The 21326-nt window shown below is 36.6% G+C and overlaps 1 protein-coding gene across 5 annotated transcripts in view; it reads left to right on the top strand.

The window, feature by feature from the left end:
* The window catches only part of ASAP1 (ArfGAP with SH3 domain, ankyrin repeat and PH domain 1), a 140839-nt gene that overhangs the window by 77243 nt on the left and 42270 nt on the right, over positions 1-21326 (top strand). For all 5 annotated transcript variants that reach the window (XM_088148962.1, XM_025164863.2, XM_007425364.4 and 2 more), the window contains 7 exons: positions 3675-3820; positions 7158-7232; positions 7516-7565; positions 8918-9047; positions 11252-11337; positions 12829-12904; positions 14115-14201. In XM_088148962.1, coding sequence (XP_088005088.1) covers positions 3675-3820; positions 7158-7232; positions 7516-7565; positions 8918-9047; positions 11252-11337; positions 12829-12904; positions 14115-14201 — 650 coding nt within the window. The remainder of the gene's footprint in view (positions 1-3674; positions 3821-7157; positions 7233-7515; positions 7566-8917; positions 9048-11251; positions 11338-12828; positions 12905-14114; positions 14202-21326) is intronic.

Here is a 21326-nt window from a genome sequence, read left to right on the forward strand (position 1 = left end):
GTTTCAGTTTTATTTCCTTTTGTTTATATTCCTAGGGATTATTTAAATGTTCACAGCCTTTTAAGTGTCTCTTTTGCTATATCTGTCTCTGTTTGCAAGTAAAGTATTTAATGTTAATTCCTTTCTTAATCAGTAGAAGGTTTTAAGTGAGATTTTCTCAGCAATGTTAAGGATGTTGCAGTGAAATAAAAACAAGTCTTTCTCCAGTGTGTATTTCTCGATTTGAAACAATTCCATATAATTGGATTGTTTCAGGGAGAGCTTTAAGGGGACAATGTTGACAAATTAAAGTATGTTCTGCCAGAGTTTGCTTGCCTGCTGTATTTATTATTATTGCAGCCCACATTTTCCTCTGGAAGCTAAAAGCAGAATATGTAATGGCCTTCCCTAATTTTGATCCCTCGAAAACCATGTGGGGTGATTTGTTTCAAGAGAGGTTGGCCAAACTCTAGCCCATTTTCTGATGATGTGAGGGTTTGATCTTGAGTTTCCTTAGTCCAGTGTTTCTCAACCTTGGCCACTTGAAGATGGGTGGATTTCAACTCCCAGAATTTCCCAGCCAGCATGTCCACACATCTTCAAGTGGCCAAGGTTGAAAAACATTGCCCTAGTCCAAAATCAACATCTTAAACATTCCATTGTATGGTTCTTTGTATTTATCAACATCTTTTAAAAAAAGTTATTCCTAAACCTTAGGAATAGTTATGTTTTTCTTTCAATTTTTTATTTCTAAATACATTTTGGATATATAGTTGGCCTACTGATTGAAACTAGGAAAACCAATATTTGATACAAGTAGTGATCACAAAAAATCATGGAAGATGTACTTACTGAGAAAGTAAGAAGACTTTCTTCCATTTCCGCTTGATCCAGCAAACATTTATTTATTTATTTATTTACTTATATTTGTTTATTTAAAAGATTAATATCTTATACAACATAATTCTGGGTGGCTCACAACAACACACAAAGATAATAAAGCACAAAGAAATAAAACCATTTCAGACAATCAAGGCGCCGTAACATTCCTCAATAGCTATATCAGTCATCATCCAATAGTAGCTGGATGCTTTTATATTCATGCACTAATAAATCTTAGTGGAAAATATTAACAGTTTGCTAGAGCAGAATAACGTCTGCTTTTAGTGCTAAAAGGTAGTAAATGTGACATTAAGCATAGTGGCAATTCTTCAGAGTTGTTTATATTAATTAATTTTTAATCGCGCTCTCCCACATTAAAAAAAAATGCACTTGCATTTTTCATATACAAAAAGGAAAAATCTGATTGTTGTTGTCAGTCTGATACCTTAAATACTGGAATAGTGGTACCCGAGCCGTGGAAGTTGTACTGTCATATTATATAGAGGGAATTGACTGATTTATTATTTCCCATTCAAATTTAGTTCAGGAGAACAAGGGGTTCTGCCAAATAAAATACGTTTGATGCAAAAAAAAAAGAGAGAGAGAAAGAGAAGGAAGGAAGGAAGGAAGGAAGGAAGGAAGGAAGGAAGGAAGGAAGGAAGGAAGGAAGGAAGGAAGGAAATGCAAGAAAGAAATGCAAGAAAGAAATGCAAGAAAGAAAAGGGACTGAGGCAATTTTTTCTAGATGACCTGGTTTATCCTTGCTTTTGCTTCTTCGGGCATACTTCAGCAACAGGAATATCTGATTCTGTAGGAATAGACAGTCTCTATTCCAGTCAGTGGATGTGTCTGGAATGTTGAGAACAAGTCATGGATGCGTGCCATCATGCTACTTTGCAGCCTGTTTCCTATTTAATCTTTTTTAAAAACTAAATGAATATTTAGAACCAGCTAAAGTTAGATGGCAAGGAATCTGTTGGATGCCCATGGATGTGACCTCAGATATTGGTGCCCATGGATGCCAGCTAGTCTGCTCTTACATGCTGAAAGTCTTGGATAGCAGGATAGAAGAAAAGCTCTACTTGAGTTCTTGCAGAACGATTGTTGCTGGAGTAAGTTAGAGTACCAGCTAGAATTCCTTATGATCTGACTCTTTGATAGATTATTTTGTGCCATGTACCATGTTCAGGTGATGCTAGCTATCATGCCAGTTCCAAAGAATGGGAGAATGAAGAAAGTATAGCTAAGAATTTGAGTTACTATCTCCAAGGCTTCCGCCATTCCCTTGTATTATTTTTCTGTACAGATCTTTTAATGAACAGTTCAGATATATGCCTAGAAATAAATATGATGTTGGGGCTGGTATATTGCCATGTATCATGACAACTTAAAAAAACAAAAACAAAGCTAAAGTCAGATGAGGCAGAAGAATTTAGGACTTTGTTGAGGATCCAAACAGTAGGCACCATACCATCTAAATTTGTTAGAGGAAGATATCAAAGACACACATAAAGGAAATATAGCTGTATAAAATGTTGAGTTCTGCCAATACTCCTACAATATTGTTTGTTTAATGCAAACTTTTGTAAGGCCTATTCTTCAAAACCACTTTGTGACAGAATGACATCGCAGCTTAGCCAAGACAAAAGAGTTGTTCCGGGATTTCTGTTGTACATCCCATTATTCAGCCCAATCCAAAGCTGTGTGAGAAGCAGAACAATATATATTTTTTCCCATAATATACTTGCCATCCAGCGTTTTTTCTGCTAGATAGGCAGCCATATAAGTTTGTTCGCTAAATAGACAAACAGTTACCTTGTAATTCAACCTTAATATTGAATGTTGAGATTGATTAAATTTTGTCTTTAAATTCCTTTTGCAGTTTCTGAAATGTAAGAATTGCTTTCTACGCAGCTATCTTGAGCCTTTTTTAAACAGGTTGAATACATATGTTTAGAACTACAAAATATGTTACCACAGGAATTTCTACAGTTGGGCCAATAAAATATTTCTTCTTTAAGTCACTGTCTTTTCTCTAGCATCTATGGCTGTGATGCCTTTATTTAGTACTATTAATATATTGAGTACTAATATTAACTATATTAAGAAATGCTTCTTGACTATCATGTAAAATACAGTTTAGCTTTCTTAGGATGGTCACAGAACAGAAGAGATTTAATTAAGTTATAGCTAGTTTGCTGTGATTCATAACCTTTATTTATGCCATGCCCTTGGTTATGCAACCACAGTCAAGGAGGTCAAAACTCTTAAATGAATAATCCATTACTGACTAAATGTAGAAAACTTTTGTTATGTTCTATAAAACCATTCTTTTCTTTTTGTTTGTTTTTCAATTTCATCACTAATTAATTCATTGGATATTACTGTTTTTCTTTTTTTCTTTTAATTAATGTGACATCAAGGCATGGTGATTCCAGATTTTTTTTTTTTAATGTCTTGACTAGTGAACTAAGGAGTGGTCTTTAGTCCATTCACATTGAGGAATGTGCTATTACAAGAGCTTCGTGGGGTGATGATATGATGTTGATGCTGAATTTTTATTTCTAAGTCATTCTTCAAATTCTTTTTTATATTCTCAGCTTTGACTTCTGTAAGAGAGCAAAAGACTATTAGGAAAATTTCTCCCTAAGAGGGCAATGTTATTACTGCAATGGGTCGCTTTAAAATCTTTGAAATGAACAAATGATCACGTCTAGTATTGTTCTTCCAGAAAAATACTAGTCATTTTATTGGCCATTGTTATTATTTTGTATTCTTGTAAGTGGAATTAATTGAACATTTTTCTCTTTTAGAACATGTCCAAAATGAAGAAAGCTATGCACAAGTGCTAGATAAATTTGGAAGTAATTTCTTAAGTAGAGATAATCCAGACCTGGGCACAGCTTTTGTTAAATTTTCCACACTGACTAAGGAATTGTCAACACTGCTTAAAAATCTGGTAAGAAGTTTCTAATGTTTCGTCCTTCAAAGTATTTACAATTATTATTATATAAGGGTTGTTATGTAAGTCATACAAAATGTAGGTTATATTGTTACATAATTATTGATTGTAATAAACAACCCAACTTTTTACCTTTCTGGAGCGAGCATTATCTTTTAAATACAGCTCTGTGCTCCTATGGAGAAAATGTCACATTTCATGAGTACTAATACAATGTTTTAAGTATTTATTCTAGCTTTGTAAATGACTGAAGCTATTCAGTCTATGCAGCCATTTATAATAGCATTCATCCTAAATTTGGGTTCTAAAACTAATTTTCTTTTCTGGTTTTTGCACTGGATAATTCTGGAGAAACTAAAGTGAACTCATTTTTCATATCCTTCCAGCCTCATCCTGTTTGGTACATTTAATAAATCTATTCGGTATTAAAATAAGTGTTTCGTTCCTCAGAATGCAAAGATATAAAGCTACAAATATTTTACATATTGGCTAAATGAATAGGAATTATTGCTGCAGTGTACAAATACATACAGTTCAAATAAACTTATTTTGAGTGATGCAAATAATAGAACACTTGTAGTATCAGATCCAACGTAATGTTTCGTAATCATACTTTGGGCTTATGCCCTCCCATCCTTCTCTTTTCTCTTCTTTCATGGTCCATTCTTTAATGTTCACTAGTTTGGAAGGTTAGTAACTTACCTTACGGCAACTTACGGCTGCCACAAACTAGGAAGTAATTAAAAGGTGGGGAAGGCTCAGGATGGAAGCATGCAATGTAAGTCCTGTTCCTCTAAATTAATTGTATTTAACTTTGGGTGTACCTTCAAGTCAGTCTAGACTTCTGGTGACTGCCTGGACAAGTCTAGGCAGTTTTCTTGGCAACAGTTTTCGGAAGTGATTTGCCACTGCTTTCTTCCTAGGGCTAAGAAAGAGTGACTGGCTCAAAGTCACCCAACTGGCTTTGTGCTTAATGTGGGACTGGAAGTTACAGTCTCCTGGTTTGTAGCCTGCGGCCTTTAACCACTATACCAAACTGGCTCCCCTTCCTTCTCTAATACTGGATTGTACTTTGATTTCTCCAACCTTAAAAAAAAATTGGTGTGTGGGAAGCAAACATGTAGTGTTTCTTACATTCTAAATGTTAGCTTTGAATTTGTTCCGTTGGTGTAAAGGAAGTTCTAAGCAAAGTTGTTTTTGGAGAATGACCTCAGTTACTCTGTCAAATCTATCAGTAGCAACTTCCAAAGAGGGTCAATCTGACATAAGCAGCATTGCACCTTTGTGAGGCAAGCACAATCCATTTTGTATCAAAGTTTTGATGTTGCACATATGTCCAGAAGAGGCAGGTTTTTGTCATTTTGAAGAAAGCAGCAGGAGCCTGGGACATCCGTGGCTATCAGATAAAGAGTACTTCCTCAAAGCTGTTTATATCAAGTTGACAATATCTTGCATGAGCATTGGCCAGTAACTATTGCTATGAGCTACTGTCTTCTTAGTAGAAGACAGGGTCTTCCAAAATTGCTCTTCTTACTTGCCAAGGGCAAAGACATTTATCCCAATCACCTGGAAGTCCTTCCCTACTCTGAAATTTAGGTTTTCTATCATAAACCACTGGAGGTGTTAAGACACTGAAGGTCAGTACGTAGCAGCTTTGAATTCATATAATTTGAATACATAAATCTTGATCTCCCGTGTTTAAAATAGAAGTTTCTACATCTCCACAAACCTCTAGTTCCTCACTATTCTTCCAAAGCAATATTATATTCAGAGCATTCGACTCTAGAAGAAAGGGTCAGTTCCATCATTTGCAAGGTGCAGTCATGTTGAAATCCCCCTGAAGATGACTCCAACTGTTGTCCCTTTCTTAGAAATGTACAGCGGCCCGAGATGTACACTGAATATTTAAGAAATTAGTATCTTCACTGCACCCAGAAAGATTCAGATGGCTAGGTTTCAGTATTTCACTTCCATTGATAGGAAATATGTTCCATTTCAATTTGGATGATCATGGTGATGATTTTAACTGCACTGCAAAAGTATTGCTACTTTTTTCTTAAAAGAAAGATTGTTTAACACTAGCTACTGTTATTCTGTATTTTCATTAAATTGTGTCTTTAAGAATTTTGCTTGCTTGGGTAACAGTTATCTATGACATTCAGTTTTCTTTGAATTCAATTCAAATTCATCTCAGTAACTTTAAGATTTTCCTTCAGAGCTACTGATAGCTTTGAAGAGTTTTATAAGGAATCAGGTAAGGTGGAAAGAAGAAAAAAAAAAGACAATGTTATGTTATATTCAGGTTTCTTATCTTCCCATACTTATCCTCACAAAAAGTCAAGAATGATACTCATGGAAATATATGATTTAGAAGTACTTTAATGATGTTTGTTTTATAGGTTAAAAAAAACAGAATGAAAAGTATAGGCATGTCAGCAAATAGAAAGTTTGGTTATAAGAATCAACAGTGCGCATAGTTAACATCATCAATGGCCAAGCTGCAGCAGAAAATATTTATAACTCATAAGAGATGATATAAATAATTTATCCATTTGTTTCTGATTTAAACATTCTGTGGTTTTAATCAAACCATTCAGGTCTTTGTGATTATTAAAAAAAATCTGTTAACCTCATGAGTTTGCAATGTACTTGTATTAAATGTATCTTAAATAGGAGAATTTGGCCCTCCATCATGCATTGGCTTCATCATCTTGTGCTCTTTTTGATAAATAGTTTTGATAAGATGGAAGTTAAATCTGCTGACAGCTGAGAGACGCAGAAACATTTGAAACTAATTTCCAGTGGTCAGATTTCATTTATGTAAACCTGTAAACTAGTATTTTCAATTCTGGGAGTCCACACATCTTCAAGTTGCCCAGGTTAAAAAACACTGCTCTAAACCCTACAGATTCACTTTCCCTCTTTTACATGATCTTGCTGGGTCCTGTTCTTTCCCTTGTATCTCCAGTTGCATTGGTTTGCCACAGTTCCACAAAAATGTTCACAATCTTACTTGAATTTCAATGTTCAAAGGATTTTATTTTACTTTTCTTTACAAAAGGCCCAATGCAGTGCTTGAAAAGTTACCCCTTATCTAAAAAACTCCTTTTTGAAATCCTTTACTTCTTGTCACAGGTTGGTGTAGCTTTGTTAACGAGGGTAAAACCTGTGCTGTGTGAAGCTTGGTAAATTTCCAATATGCAGGAATAAGTTAAATTCCTGCTCTAGGGTGTAAATGTGTCCTAGAAACCAGACAAAAATGCTGGTTTGATTTGGTAGCTCATTTTAAGTTCACTGTTTTTAAATACTGAATAACACTGTTTTTTATTCTTAGCTGCAAGGGTTGAGCCATAATGTTATCTTCACCCTGGATTCTCTCTTGAAAGGAGATTTGAAAGGAATTAAAGGGGTAAGCCTGCAGATTTGCTGTTTATCCATCACTGTGATGGTGATGCTATCACATTTGAATGAAAATTTGGTTATATTTACTTGTAATTGCATACTTTACTTTCCCATTAACCCTTTTTAAAAAGCTTGAGATACATGTGCCCTAAGATTTATGGGAAACAAATGCTTAAAGCTTTTAATTTTTTTAAAAGTCATTTTATAATTATGAAATAATACCTTAAGTATATACATTTTAACATAGCAGTGCCCTAAACTTATTTTAAATTAATTTTCTCTTCCCTAAGGATCTCAAAAAGCCCTTCGATAAAGCCTGGAAGGATTATGAGACCAAATTGTAAGTATGTTGTTAACTTTGCTGAGCAAACATTTGTGCTTAAAGTCAATAACCTCCTGTCTTCCTATACTTGAACTGTCGTCAGATGTCTGTCACGTCTTGATTCATAATGTAACAGGCAAAAAATAAATGTATAATCTAGTCTCACTTAGGAATCTATACCAGCTGTTTGTTCTTCCTTTAGTTGGCACACAGTTGTAAAAAGTAATAAGTAAAAAAGTATTCAAAACATTTCCACATTATCTTTCTGTAGTTAGCATGCTGGTCAGTTTATTAATCAAATATTGTTAATTGATCATTTGAACTGTGATGATTCCTTTCAGGTAATGTTACTGATGGTATAGTTTTGTGTATGCACACATGCACAAGCATTCTTGTTTTCCTACGGAAAATACCAATGAATAGGGATAGCATTTATTTACTCATAGATAACTTACATTGTTGCCCATCTTAAACAAGTAATTTATATATTCGCAGATAAGCTGAGAATTTTAGGCACGAAAATGCACCCCCAAAATGTGGTTCGGCTTATCCATGAGTATATACGGTGATACTTTTTTACAGTGCTGATGCGCCCATCCTCAGATAAGCTGACCCTCAAACTTTTAACCGAAATACTGTGAAAAATGCACTACCCATAGATAAGCCAATTGTAAAGATTAAAATATATGAAAATTTCGAGGGTTGGCTTATCCGTGGATGGCTTGTCTGCAAGTATATACAGTAATTCTGACCAACAGTGCAGATCTTTAAGAATATTTGTTTGAAAATGCATAAAGAAACGCAAAGAAAAAAATGATGAGGTCAAAACATCAGGCTTTTGCATAGATATGTATGAAATGGTGTTTTGTTAAAGTATCCTTGGGATTCAACTCAGGGAATCACTCTCAGGTATTGTGGTCTTTTTATGGTTTTAAAAGCAGCCTACTTTCCAATATAGCATTCAAAAATGGCTAAGAAAGATCTTAAATAAATATGCCCACATAGGATAATTGGGGCCTTTTGGATTGCTTCCAAAGTTAATTTCCTTAAAATGAAGCATATAAGAGAACGACCTGAAATCAGATCTTTATGCCAAGGTGGTACATAAGTCGAATCATTCTTGACATGCTTGTGTTGGATTTCTAAAATAACCAAGTCCTCCTCCTGTTTTTCAGCACTTAACAGCTTGCTTTTAAGGTGGAAGGCTATTTTAGTTTGTGGATGTATGGCTTGCTGAAATTTGATAAAATGAGAAACATGAGAAATGTCATTGTTTCTATATTAATGGACTCAAGTTTGTGATTTCTTGTGATTTTCACAGCTTGACCAGCTTCCTAAATGCTTTTTGCTTGTTGTTTTGTAATTGACAGCACAAAAATTGAAAAAGAAAAAAGGGAACATGCAAAACAACATGGGATGATACGAACAGAGATTACTGGAGCTGAGATAGCAGAAGAAATGGAGAAAGAGAGAAGGCTGTTTCAGCTCCAGATGTGTGAAGTAAGTCACATTTTAAATTCACCAATTAAACATTCTGTAAATCTCCTAATACTGGGCCACAGTGTATAAAACAGCTTGAAATCTGTGGAGTTCTTGGTGCTCGCTGAACTTGGTTGTTTGCTTGCAGACGTTTCATTACCCAACTAGGTAACATCATCAGTGTGAGTGAGTGTAGGATTTGCCCTTGTTTATATTCAGTAGCTTGCCCTGCCAGTGTTGGGGGTCTGGTTTCCTCCTTGGTGGTTCTTTGATTGGAGTATTGTTTTCTGCTTGATTATCTGGTGTTGATCCCTACTTATCTGAATGCTGGCTGCTGGAGGGAATGCGTTCTAGTCTTTTTGTTTTCTTCCTAGGTTTTTTATTGTCTGTTTTGAAGGGTGTGAAAATGTGGTTTATTTCTCTGTGTCTATTGATTTGTCTGAATGCCAAGCTTCCGGGAATTCCCTAGCATGTTTGTATTTGGCTTGGCCTAAGATGCTAAAAGTTTCCCAGTTGAAACTGTGGTTGAGTCTGTCCATGTGTTGTGGGGAGGACAAGCTACTGTATATAAGCAGGGAGCAAACCCTACACTTGCTTGCACTGATGATGTTACCTAGTGGGGTAATGAAACATCTGCAAGCAAACGACCAAGCTCAGAGAGCACCAAGGACTCCACAATTCAATCCTGAGCTACAGACATTCTCTTCTATTGGAACTTGAAATCTCTTCCCCTCCCTTCAAATTGATAAGCACTTGTTAATCTTATACTGAATTTCATAATCATTTTAGGGCTAATTCACAAAAAGAGGATAAAAGTTGAATTTGGGCAATCTGTAATTTTGTGATTACATTAATACATTTGTCAATCTGAATCTCTCAGTGGAGGACCTTGGTCCTGATCCTTTATAGCAGTGCAACAAAATGGCCCCTTTGTTACTTGTGCAAACATAGCCTATATCAGTGTCTCAACCTCAGCAAGTATAAGACGTATGGACTTCCAACTCCCAGATTTCCCCAGCCAATTTTGGCCTATATAATTCCCCAACACTGGGGATATATAATTCTAGAATCTAGATGAATGTTCTAATCCTAAATGTTTTATGCAAGTTCGTAAGTTGATTAGATGCAGCCACAAGATGATTGTTGATGGATGTTCAGAGTAAAAGAGATTATTCATGCTTGGGAACCTTTAAGAAGTGAGGATTCTATGTCTGACATCACGTACAAAGTTTATAAAGAATTCTGACTAGCTCCACCTGACTGTGGATAATAAATCCAGGTAGCGCTGTCTGAGTATGATTTAGTTAATGTTATGTGTGAAGTGAGGACTCTGATTTTCTTTTCTCATATAAAATTATGGCTCACTATTGGTTTATGATTTCTGGCTTTATAGGAGAGAATTGAAACCAGAATTTCAGATTTGCACTAAAGTTAAACAAACTTTATTTATTTATCATCCTGGTCAATTTTTTTTAGCTGCACCCAATAGCAGGAGAAGCCAAGTGGGAGCAGTTCTGTAGCATGTACCATTTCCTTGCTCATACCTGAGTAAGCCCGAATTTTGTACCATTCTCTTTACCATTTCATGTGAATCTCCCCAATGATGATGCAAGATCTTGGATGGGAGTTAAATGGAATGCTTATTTATTTGCATGGTTTATCCCTACCTCAATCTAAAGCAATTCTAGGTGATTTACAGACAATCAAAATGTTAACAATTAGTAAGTAGGGATAGCATAATTCACATGCAGTAGCTTATGGTAAACTTGGAATTTGCTTATGACGTTGTGGCATATTGGGGAGCATCTAAACCTGAGGTTTGCAGGTGTTCATGCATCTGAAGGTACTTAATACAGTGCTGTGCTTCAGAACAGGATTACTATTTCAAAGCACTTAATGTAAAGTTAGACAAGCTATTAAATGTCTAAAAAGGATAGTAATTGTATTAGGGAGGAAGAAATAACAATAGCATTAGACAATTTAGAAAGCACTATTCATCCCAGTATTGGTTCTAATGTAAAATAACCTTGCTAGGCATTACTGTTCTGCATACAGCACGATTTTAATCACATATTAGCAGAGTGCCTTTAGATGCTTGCTGTAAACAACCTCTGAGATAATTGTTAAATTTGTTAAAATAGATTTCAAATAGAACCTGCATTTGAATACAGCGAGACCCAAATGTATAATTATCTACTGAGCTTTGATTTTTTTTCTTTCCATAGTATCTCATTAAGGTTAATGAAATCAAGACAAAAAAGGGCGTGGACCTTTTACAGAATCTTATTAAGTATTATCATGCACAATGCAAGTGAGTATAGTTCTTCAGCTATTCAGCTGCGATGTATTATTTAAAATTTAGAAGCCTTTTTCTTTTCTGGGATGACATCACCTGCTTTTACTGAACTTTCATTTTCTCGTTCTCAAAAAAATAAAAATTAAACACCATTTGTTCAAAACCTCTGGTGAAGTCATAGATATTGAATTCCTACTGTTTCTGCCTAGAAGATCAGATTTGATTATCCTTTCACTGTCATACAAACTGGTTTTAAAAATGGGTCAACAGAAAAAAGGGTGAATTGATATAATCTGGAAAGAGGAAAAAAAGCTGCTTCACATGTACTTGATATTGAAAGAATTGCTCTTGGTTGGTGTACAAGATACATCAACTAGAATCATGCTGAATCCATTTTCAACAGTCTAGAACAGGGTTTCTCAACCTTGGCTACTTTAAGATGTGTGGATTTCAACTCCCAGAATTTCCCAGCCAGCATGGCTGGCTGGGGAATTCTGGGAATTGAAGTCCACACATCCTAAAGTTGTCAAGGTTGATAAACCCTGGTCTAGAAGCAAATATTGTCAACAGAATCAGGTAGGTTCTTGACTGATATGAAGACATGATTGAAATGTTTTCAGATAATGTTTGTACACAGATCCTTTCCAAGCTATCATCCAATCTGCTTCTTCTAGAGGTGTGATGAGCTTCAGATTCAAATGTGAAAAGGAGCTTCGGAGTGTGCAGGACTCTGAACAAAGCTCTTTTTGTCATAGAAGAATCTGCAAAGAAGTGCTGTGTTCCCATCCCTCTGAGTTATGAAGCCCCTTTTTGTTTTTGAACCCCAAGTGCTGCTTTCTCTTCTAGTTTGTTGAGGAGAACCCAAGACCACTGCTAAATTGTTTGATTCTTCAGCCAAATTGTTAGAAGTGCTAAAAAATGAACAATTTATAGAATGAATTGATATAGAATTGAATATTCTTGCATCTACTCTAGTTCATGTGTCTGTTATTTCTTCTGTGGCTACTTTTTAGATTATAAATATTGAAAAAGGAAGCTGTTCACAAGAATCATGGCTTCTCTGAACATTTATGCTGGAAAGGAGAAAATGATGGGAATATAAATAGATTTCAAGTACCTCTAATAATTAAATGTTTTAGCTTCCAATTTGGTTGCTGATGACTGTTCCCATGCATTGGAAAATAAGTGATAAATAAGTGATAAATATGTATATTCATTTAATTTATAGGGTGTACTAAAAGTCAGACCCCATAGATAGTGTATTATATAAATTACATTAAATTTTCAAAATGGTTGCCATTTTTTTCTAAACATTTCCTCACTCTTTTGATGTGTGATCTTTGAACATTCCTAAGTACAGTAACATTTTCTCTAAAAAATAAAAATAAAATATATTGTGATTGGCCTATGGAGCCTGATTTTTGACATATCCTGTATATTGAAAAAACACTGGCAAATTTGAAACATGATTCCTATATTGGTAATAAATTTTTTTTTTCATTACAGTTTCTTTCAAGATGGCTTGAAGACAGCTGATAAACTGAAGCAGTACATTGAAAAACTAGCTGCTGATTTATATAATGTAAGTAATTTGTAAGATAGGACTGATAACTATTTTGTAATTACCTATTAGGGACACGTATCAAAGGGTAAAAAATAGGATAGAATCCACAAAGTTTCTTTCACAAATGTACTTGTTGGCCTTGTCAACTTTCAGATTTCTTAAACTAAGTAGACTAGTTCACTTGGATTGCTGAGAATAAAATGGATTGACAAGTGTAGCCTCAAGTGGAATCAATTTGTTTCTTGCTATGTTTTTAGAAGCCCATTCTCCTATACTGCTTGAAAAATAAGAATAGTTATTGTTTAGCTATTTATTAATCAAATTAAAATTAATTAATATTGTGGCTGGCTGGACATTTGAAGAGTCATCAAGTAGATTGGCTCTCTCATGGTACAACATAGAAATGAATAACCTTACTATAACCTTAGGAATAGTGTTTGGGGGAACCTCTAACCCACTGTTTGTCAACCTTGGCAATTTTAAGATATGTGGACTTCAACTCCCAAAATTCAGCAAGGCTGGCTGGGGAATTCTGGGAGTTGAAGTCCACACATCTTAAAGTTGCCACGGTTGAGAAACACTGCTCTAACTTATACCTTCTCTGAAACCCAAGGCCCCATCTGGATATTAAGACATCCAATTTCTTTTGAACTTTACTTGGGGATTTGTTTTAATTTTTTCTGTTTTTTTTTTTTTAGTCCAACTATATTTCTAGAACAAAGAGCAGATGAGCACAAAGTCAGGGACCCTCCTCTATTCTTATGTATCTAAGTTAATTCTCAGCCCAGCCCTGCTGCTCTGAGAGTCTCGTGTGCAAGCATTTAACATAAAAGTGGTTGGTATTGTAAGATGGTGTTTTGTAGCGTGAGGAATGCCTGCCTTTATGGTCGAACCATAGGATCAGTCATTTCTTGAAAGTGACTGTGGTTGTTTTAGAAGAAGTGGAACACACTTCCTCAATTTAGCCTGTTTTGAATATATATTGAAAAAAAAGAGTAAAAAATGCTGCAGTCTCAATACTTCCCTTCTGGAGTGAGCAAGTCATAGTTTTCAGATAGTTTTAACTCTGAAAAATAATGAAGGGGGAAAAAAACAACTGTTTTATTTCCGCTGCACAGAAGGTATATGTAGATGGTTAAAATATTTGTATGTACTTAAGGATATTTGTGTTAATCCAAATAATAAAAAAATGTAAACGGGTAACAAGTTGAGGATATTTTTGCTCTAGATAAAACAGACCCAAGATGAAGAAAAGAAACAACTCACTGCGCTGAGGGACTTGATAAAATCCTCATTACAGCTTGACCAAAAGGAGGTAAGAATCACACGCAAAACTAATATCAACAATGGGTTGAACTCTTAGACTCCGTTTTACATGTATTAAAGTCTGCATCTAAAGTGACATAAAAAGCCACCCTAATTGGGATGTCTGCATTATATTTATTATAATTTATTATTTACATACTATTAAAGAATATGTAATTTGTTGTAATTATCTATCTGTATCAATATATTATAATTCTGATGTTTGCATTAAGCTGTGAACCAGCTGGGGTCCTGTTGCATTGGAGCTTCAATTGTAGTTGTAGTTAATAAATAAATGCCCATATTGTCCATGAAAGAAACGTTTAAAGCCATATGTTAATGATATTTAGAGCTCATGGCCAGAGAGTATGGAAAATAAAAGGAGAAACAAAAAATACCTGAGCAGATCCTGGGTAGGATTCGTAATATTGTCATGCCTCCTAAGCCACTGCAATCTTCAGGGATCTGTCTATCTGTCAGTCTTCAGGGATATTACAAGTATGACTCAGACATACAGCTGATAACACAAACACCACAGTGCTTCTAGCTTATGGTATATGTCAGCCCTATAAGATAGGCCAGACTAAGAAACCAATGCCGTATAAGTCTAAAACTACTTTATTTGAATAGCAACAATAACAGAATCTTGCAAGTTTGAACGTTTGATTCATGCACATTGTTTTCTCAGCATATAGCGTCCTATTCTGCTCCATCAGTATACTATTTTGCTTTCTAGAAGTAAATATGAGGTTTACTTCTTACTCTTTTCCCATCTGTGGATTCCATCTCTCTTGGTTCCCTGAGGTCAAAAGTACACATGGAATGTATTGTGTATATTGTCTGTCTCCTTTGAATTGCAAGTTGAATGTGGAAGAAGTGTCCAGTTCAGGACTGCTGAACACGAGGAGAGGTTCACACTTTCTTCTCCCATACATTTTTCTCTTGGTGCTTTCACATTCCATAAAGATGATTTTAAACCCTTTACTCTTAACACTTCAGTATAGATGTATATGTGTGTCCCATAAAGGATAAAATACTTTATGGGTCTAAGTAGACCAGCAAATTAATCTGTTGACCATGCAATAAACAATAGATTAAGTAGATGAATCAGTTAATGTGTTGTCCATACGAGGCATTTAAATATGGCCCATCATTTAAGAAGTTTGGTATTAGTACTCTGTCCTAGTAGTATCTCACATAACACTTGGTAGTTGCCCCAGACAGAAGTTTGTTCCAGGCTCATAAAAGGGAATCTCCAGGGAAATTATTCCATTTTAAAGCAACTTGTGAAGGTTATGCTTGTCACATTACATAATAGAAATCCAATATTTAGAAGGTCTGTAAAAAGAGGGAAGCCCACTGGTGTCAATATTTCTTTTGTTTTTATTACTTATTGAGTGATTATAAAATGTTATTGTGTGTATTTATTCTTATTCTGATAATGGTCTGTGTGCCTGCTTGTGACTAATTAAAGGTTGGGGGATGGTGTATGTTAATAGTCTTCAGTGTATCAAGAAGTTCACCCTGAAAAGTCATACTCCATAATGGAAAGAATAGGTATCTGGTGAAACTGAGCAAACTTTGTATATTTTTGCTACTGGTTGTTGTCATCATCTATCAGGTCCCAGAAAAATCACCATACCAATCAAGGGTTGCTTTTCATGGCAAGTCTGAATAAAGTACTTCATTTTAATGTCCAAGAAAATGCTAGGTCTTTTGAAACATCAAAGTAAAAAGGATACGGAAGTCAATTGCTTAGCACGTCTTTTACTTGCTGGCATCTACAACAGTTTTACTGGGTTTGGTTGAAATTTGGCACATTCATAGATAGCTCAAATAAATGAAGAATGCTGTGTAGCAAATTATTAGGTGAACCAATGTCCTTTTTATAACATCCATTCCATTTTCCCCATGAGTTTTTCAGGTATTTTGCCAAAACGTTTATCTAATTGTGAAGTGGTTAAATCCCTTCCAGCGTGGATTTCTTCTTGAGTCTTTGATAATAATTTGCTTACCTCTCTTCTATATATCTATCCTTCCATCCATCAGCTAGCTAGCCAACCAGCCAGCCATCTCCATCACTGGAGTAACTCTAGGCAGCTTACATATTATGGTTAAAACAGCAAACAGAAGTAATAGAAACAACAAAAACCAAAAATACATACCGTGCATCAGAGAAGGACAACCAACTCACACATGTTCATACCAGTCAGAATAGACTATCAGGAAGCAGATCACCCTACTTTAGGGCCTGCTGAAGGAGCCATGTTTTGCAGCTTTATGAAAGGACCAATGAGGTAGGGGTCATACTTTGCGAGGTAGTTCAAACAGGAAGCACACTCAGATGGACTAATTCTACTTTATTGTAAGGTTACATTAACAGAAAGTTGCAAGTCTGAAAGTACACTTCTCCCCCCTTGCCTTTACAACCCAAGGAACTGGGGAAGGTCCTTTCTGAGACGTTTGTCCTGCCCACATTCCTTCTGCGGGCTAAGCTGCCTCTTGTCTGATTGTTCCCTTGGCTGTGGCTCTTCCCCTTGTCTCCCAAGGTCATTCCCACATACCATTACATCACCTTGGGTAGATTGTTTCACAGGACAGACAAAGTGTTAGAGGAGGCCTGTCTCCTAGGCCCTGTCTCCTCATCCCAAAGAAGGAATGGGGGCATGGAAAACATCTCAGAAGGGTCTTGCAAGATTCTGTTACTGTAACCTTACAATAAAGGTATGTTGAGTACTCATAGTATTGGTTTCTTGTCCAGACTACCTTGAAGGGCTGACATCAGTCTTGCAAGTCTCAAAGCACATCTCTGCTCCCTTGCCTTTACTTTCCAGGGAACGAGGGAGGGTCCCTTCTGAGATGCTTTCCACATCCCCATTACTTCTGTGGGCTGAGATGTCTCTTACCTGACCATTGCCCTGGCTGCGGCTCTTCTTCCTCCTGTCTCTCAAGGATATTCCCACAGTCCATTATATTCCTTCAAGACGACAACAGAGGGACCTGGAATGCACAAACCCTCTCAGATCGTATAGGTCAGACAGAAATGATAGGAGAAAGTTGGTCCCATAAGTAACCAGCTCCTATGTCTTGAAGGGCTTTATAGGTGACAACCAATGAATTGCACCTAACATTACTTTAGGCTTCATCTTTAATATTATAATCTATAGTCCCATTGAGTTAAAAAGTGGGATAAAAAGTTTTTTAATAAAATAACAGCCATCTTCTTAATCAGAGGATCAGGTGGCAGTGCTCACTGAATCTTTTGCTGCCAAATTCATGTATACTCAGAAGAATGTATAATTGCTACTTTTAAAATACCACAGTATGGGCTTTCTCCATGCATGAGCAATGAGCAAAATGAATCAGAGTCATAAATTGTGTTTACTTAGTCTAGATAGCATTAAACTCAGTTTGCTTTCTATATGTTGACCAGTTTCTGTTTTGCTCTTCCACATTTTTAAAAATAAAGCCACCATTTTTTCTTAGGATCCATTCTGTGTAGAGATTATTCCTTTAGTTGATTCAGTTTAAGCTTCAAACTTTTAAATGTAATTTGGGTCTTCCGACATAGTTATGTGCATTGGTGTATCATACTCGATGCAGAAGAAATATTTATTTCCTTGGGCAAGTTAGTTAATATTTATTTAAGGCTTTATGACAAAGGCTGAATATCAAAATGTTCATAGTTCTGTCTGATGATTCCAGTTAGTAAGAAAGCCATCCTTCACAAGTTTTTTGTAGACTCACCTTTAAAACTATCCAAAAGCTACTTTGGTTCTATGGAAGATGAGTTCTAATTCTGACTGAAGCTGATTGCTAAATAAACCATTAAAGTATTTTTTTTTTCAGTAAAAAGCTAAGAAACGATACCATATTTATTTTAAGAACTTTTCTGCTACTTTTTAGAGCTAACACACCTTTCTCAAAAGGAAATTTAAATTAGTGATTAAAAGAATGCAGAGATACAATAAGAATCATACAGATACAAAATTCATTCCCGAATCTGCAATAAAATGGCAACAACCTTTAAAACTCTACTTTAAGAGCGGATTTTGAAAAACAGATGCAAAGACAGTTCTTTAGATTCTAGTTGAAAACAGTCTCTGGAGGAGGTAGAAATGATATATTTGTAAGGGAATTACGTAGCCACAAGATCTCTGAGAAGGCTGTCTCTCTCGTGCCTGCCAAGTAAATGGACTGCAAGTAGCTTTGTGACCCAGGCTTTTGTAGCTGATCTCAAAGGCCAGATAGGCTTAAATAGTTGAAGGAAGTGCTTTAAATCACCCAGTTCCAGGCTGTTTAGCATTTTAGTGGTGCTAGCTCCACTCAGTCATTGAGCATGTTTTATTTCACGCTCAGTTGCACTGCTGCAGTTCTGAAACTGCCTAAGGAAAAGTTGAGGAAGTTTGGGTTCATCCTGGATGTTGCAATCAGGCTATTACTAGTTTTCACACCCAATTCAAAGTGCTGCTTCTTCATCACCATCTTTATCAGTTCATACGCGTAGAACATGTAGAGGCTCTTCAGAAGCTTCTAGAGCATGCATTATTTTCTGGCTGGAAACCACCCAGCCCCAGCACTGCAGCCATGCCTAGATGTATCTCCCTCTGAATCCTTTCATTATGGTGATACGATAATGATAACTCCTTCGTTCTTGGCGCTCCATGTTTTTTTCTGGAACACTGTCTTTGTTTTAGTTCTCTTTGATTTAACTTTAGTTTAAATCGCTTAGCTTAGTCTACTCTTCGTTTTATGGGTGAAGGATTGAAGGATGTGAATGACTGAATCTCTTCCCCTGTCTTCTGGCCTTGGCTATATGGCCTTGAAGGGTTCATCCCACACGTGGCATTGTTGAAATAGCAAGCTTTGGATGGATACAACCTTTGCTTTTTGTCCCTTGGGAAGAGCCAGGTTGTGAACACTGCCAGCTATTTACAAATAGCCTTGGCCCAGATGCTTCTGTCACCAGTGAGCTCCTCTCTGGGGAAAGCTCTTAGTTTCAGAAACTATTATAGCTACTTTGTCTTCCTCCAAAGTTCCTACAATCAGTGCAAAGTTCCTGGAGCCTCCCTGTGATAGTTTGTGGGAATGACCTTGGGAGACAGGAGGAAGACCCACAGACTGGGTGACCATCTGATAAGATGCAGTTCAGTCCGCAGGTGGGGGAAGAGCACGGGAAGCGTTTCAGGAGGGACCCTCCCTAGTTTTTCAGAGACCAAAAAGAGAGAGGGGAGAAATACTTTCAGTTTTGCAAGATTCTGTTAACGTAAACTTACAATAAAGATAGTGCTGCTACTCCTGGTAGTGCCAATAGAAGAGAATATGTGTAGCTCAGGGTTGAACTGTGGAGTCTTTGGTGTTCTCTGAGCTCAGAGAACATCAAGAACTCCACTCCTGGTAGTACTTCTTGTCTGGACTACCTCGCAAGGCTGACATCAGTCTTGCAAGACTCAAGGTATTTCTCCCCTCCCCTCCTCTCTTTTTAGTCTCCGGAAAACCAGGGAGGGTCCCTCCAAGGTCATTCACACATGCCCTCACACTCCCTCCCCATTTTTTTTTAATAGAAAGGAGGGATATAAAAATATGAGTAATATATCTTGTTATACACAGTAGTTTCCGCCCCCCCAGTCCTGCCATTCAACACTAGTTGCCTATATAGAAGAAGGAGTTTGAACAAAAAAGGGGTCTATGCTGTTTTATACAAATGAAACACCAACACACTCCAAAGGTCATTTTATCCCCTAGGCGTGTAGGATGGTATAAAAAGCCAGTTTGCTGCTCTAATAGCATGGAAATGTGCCTTCACTTCAAATAACTCTTTAGTGCAGAGCTTACTTAGAAAAAAAGAATCGTCTCAGAGATCTGTTTGTGATTTTTGCATTTTTAAGAAAGCATGAATGCTGGTATTTTGTGCAGTATTTGTTTTCTACTCTGACTTCGTGAAAAGTCTTCCTAGGAAAATATGCTTATTTTTCCATGAGTTTCTAATTAGTGCCCCATAATAAAAACAGATAGTTCTCTTGAGGCTGCTGCTAAAAGTAGAAGAAGGCAGGGAAGGCGGATGGTTTAAGTCCTTCTCTGCCAACCCGGTCGTCCCCTCTGGCACTTTTTGCCCTGTGAAATTGCAGAGGCTTCTTCACCCTTCTGAATCTACGTCAGGATGCTTGAAAGAGAGAAGCAGCTTGGGAAACAGGAGCATGTGGAAGGATGAAATGGTGCTGCTGCTGATTTTACAGTTTGGGGGGGGAACTGTTTTTTTCCTTTCTGTAAAGGGAATTTTCCGTGTTTTCCACATTCATCCATCCTGCCAAAAACGTTAAGTCAGAGGTTACTTGCGACCTGATATGATGCAAAGAAAAAGATTCAAATCTTGTGAGGGTAGGAATCAACTGCTCTTGCTTCATATTTATTTATTTATATGTCAAATTTATATCGCTGCCCACCTACCCCACAAGGAGGGACTCTGGACGGTTCACAACCAAACAATTTAAAATCAATAAAAACATAAATAATACAGTATAAAATACAGTTATTAACTATAATAAAATCCAAGCGATGGTGATATTATTTCAGCCTGTGACCAGATAATATCGGTCAAAGGTAAGACTAGGCAACCAGCCACCCCCAAAACTGACCATTTCCATCCCCACCCCACGCGTGATGACCAAACCAGGTCTTCAGTTTTTTTCTGAAGTCTAAAAGGGAGGGGAAGAGGGTTCCAAAGGGCAGGGGCTGCTGCAGAGAAGGCTCGCCTCCTGGACCCCGTCAGATGAGATTCTCTTGCAGACGGGGTCCGTAGCATGCCCTCTCTGCATGACCGGGTGGGATGGGTTGATGTAACGGGGATGAGACGGTCCTTCAGGTATATTCAATAACTCCTAATGAAAATGAAACATAGGGAAAGGAGGAAATACTGAATTCTGGTTAAAGTTTAGCATCAGGAATCTCAAATCCAAAATCCGTGGCTGTTTATCAGAACATACGCTATAGAATGGCTATAATTCAGTTCTTGGTATTGCTGGTCCATTCTGTCTTTAAAAAAAAGCACACAAACACAATTTACATGGGGATTTGAGTAACATCTTTCCATCAGCATTGAGAATTTCATTATGACACACTCAAATGTGCCCTCTTC

This window comes from Python bivittatus, unplaced genomic scaffold, assembly GCF_059951505.1.
Source record: "Python bivittatus isolate LINGU-HERP-01145 unplaced genomic scaffold, Pbiv_v1 ctg000590_np1212, whole genome shotgun sequence".
Taxonomy (NCBI): Eukaryota; Metazoa; Chordata; class Lepidosauria; order Squamata; family Pythonidae; genus Python; species Python bivittatus.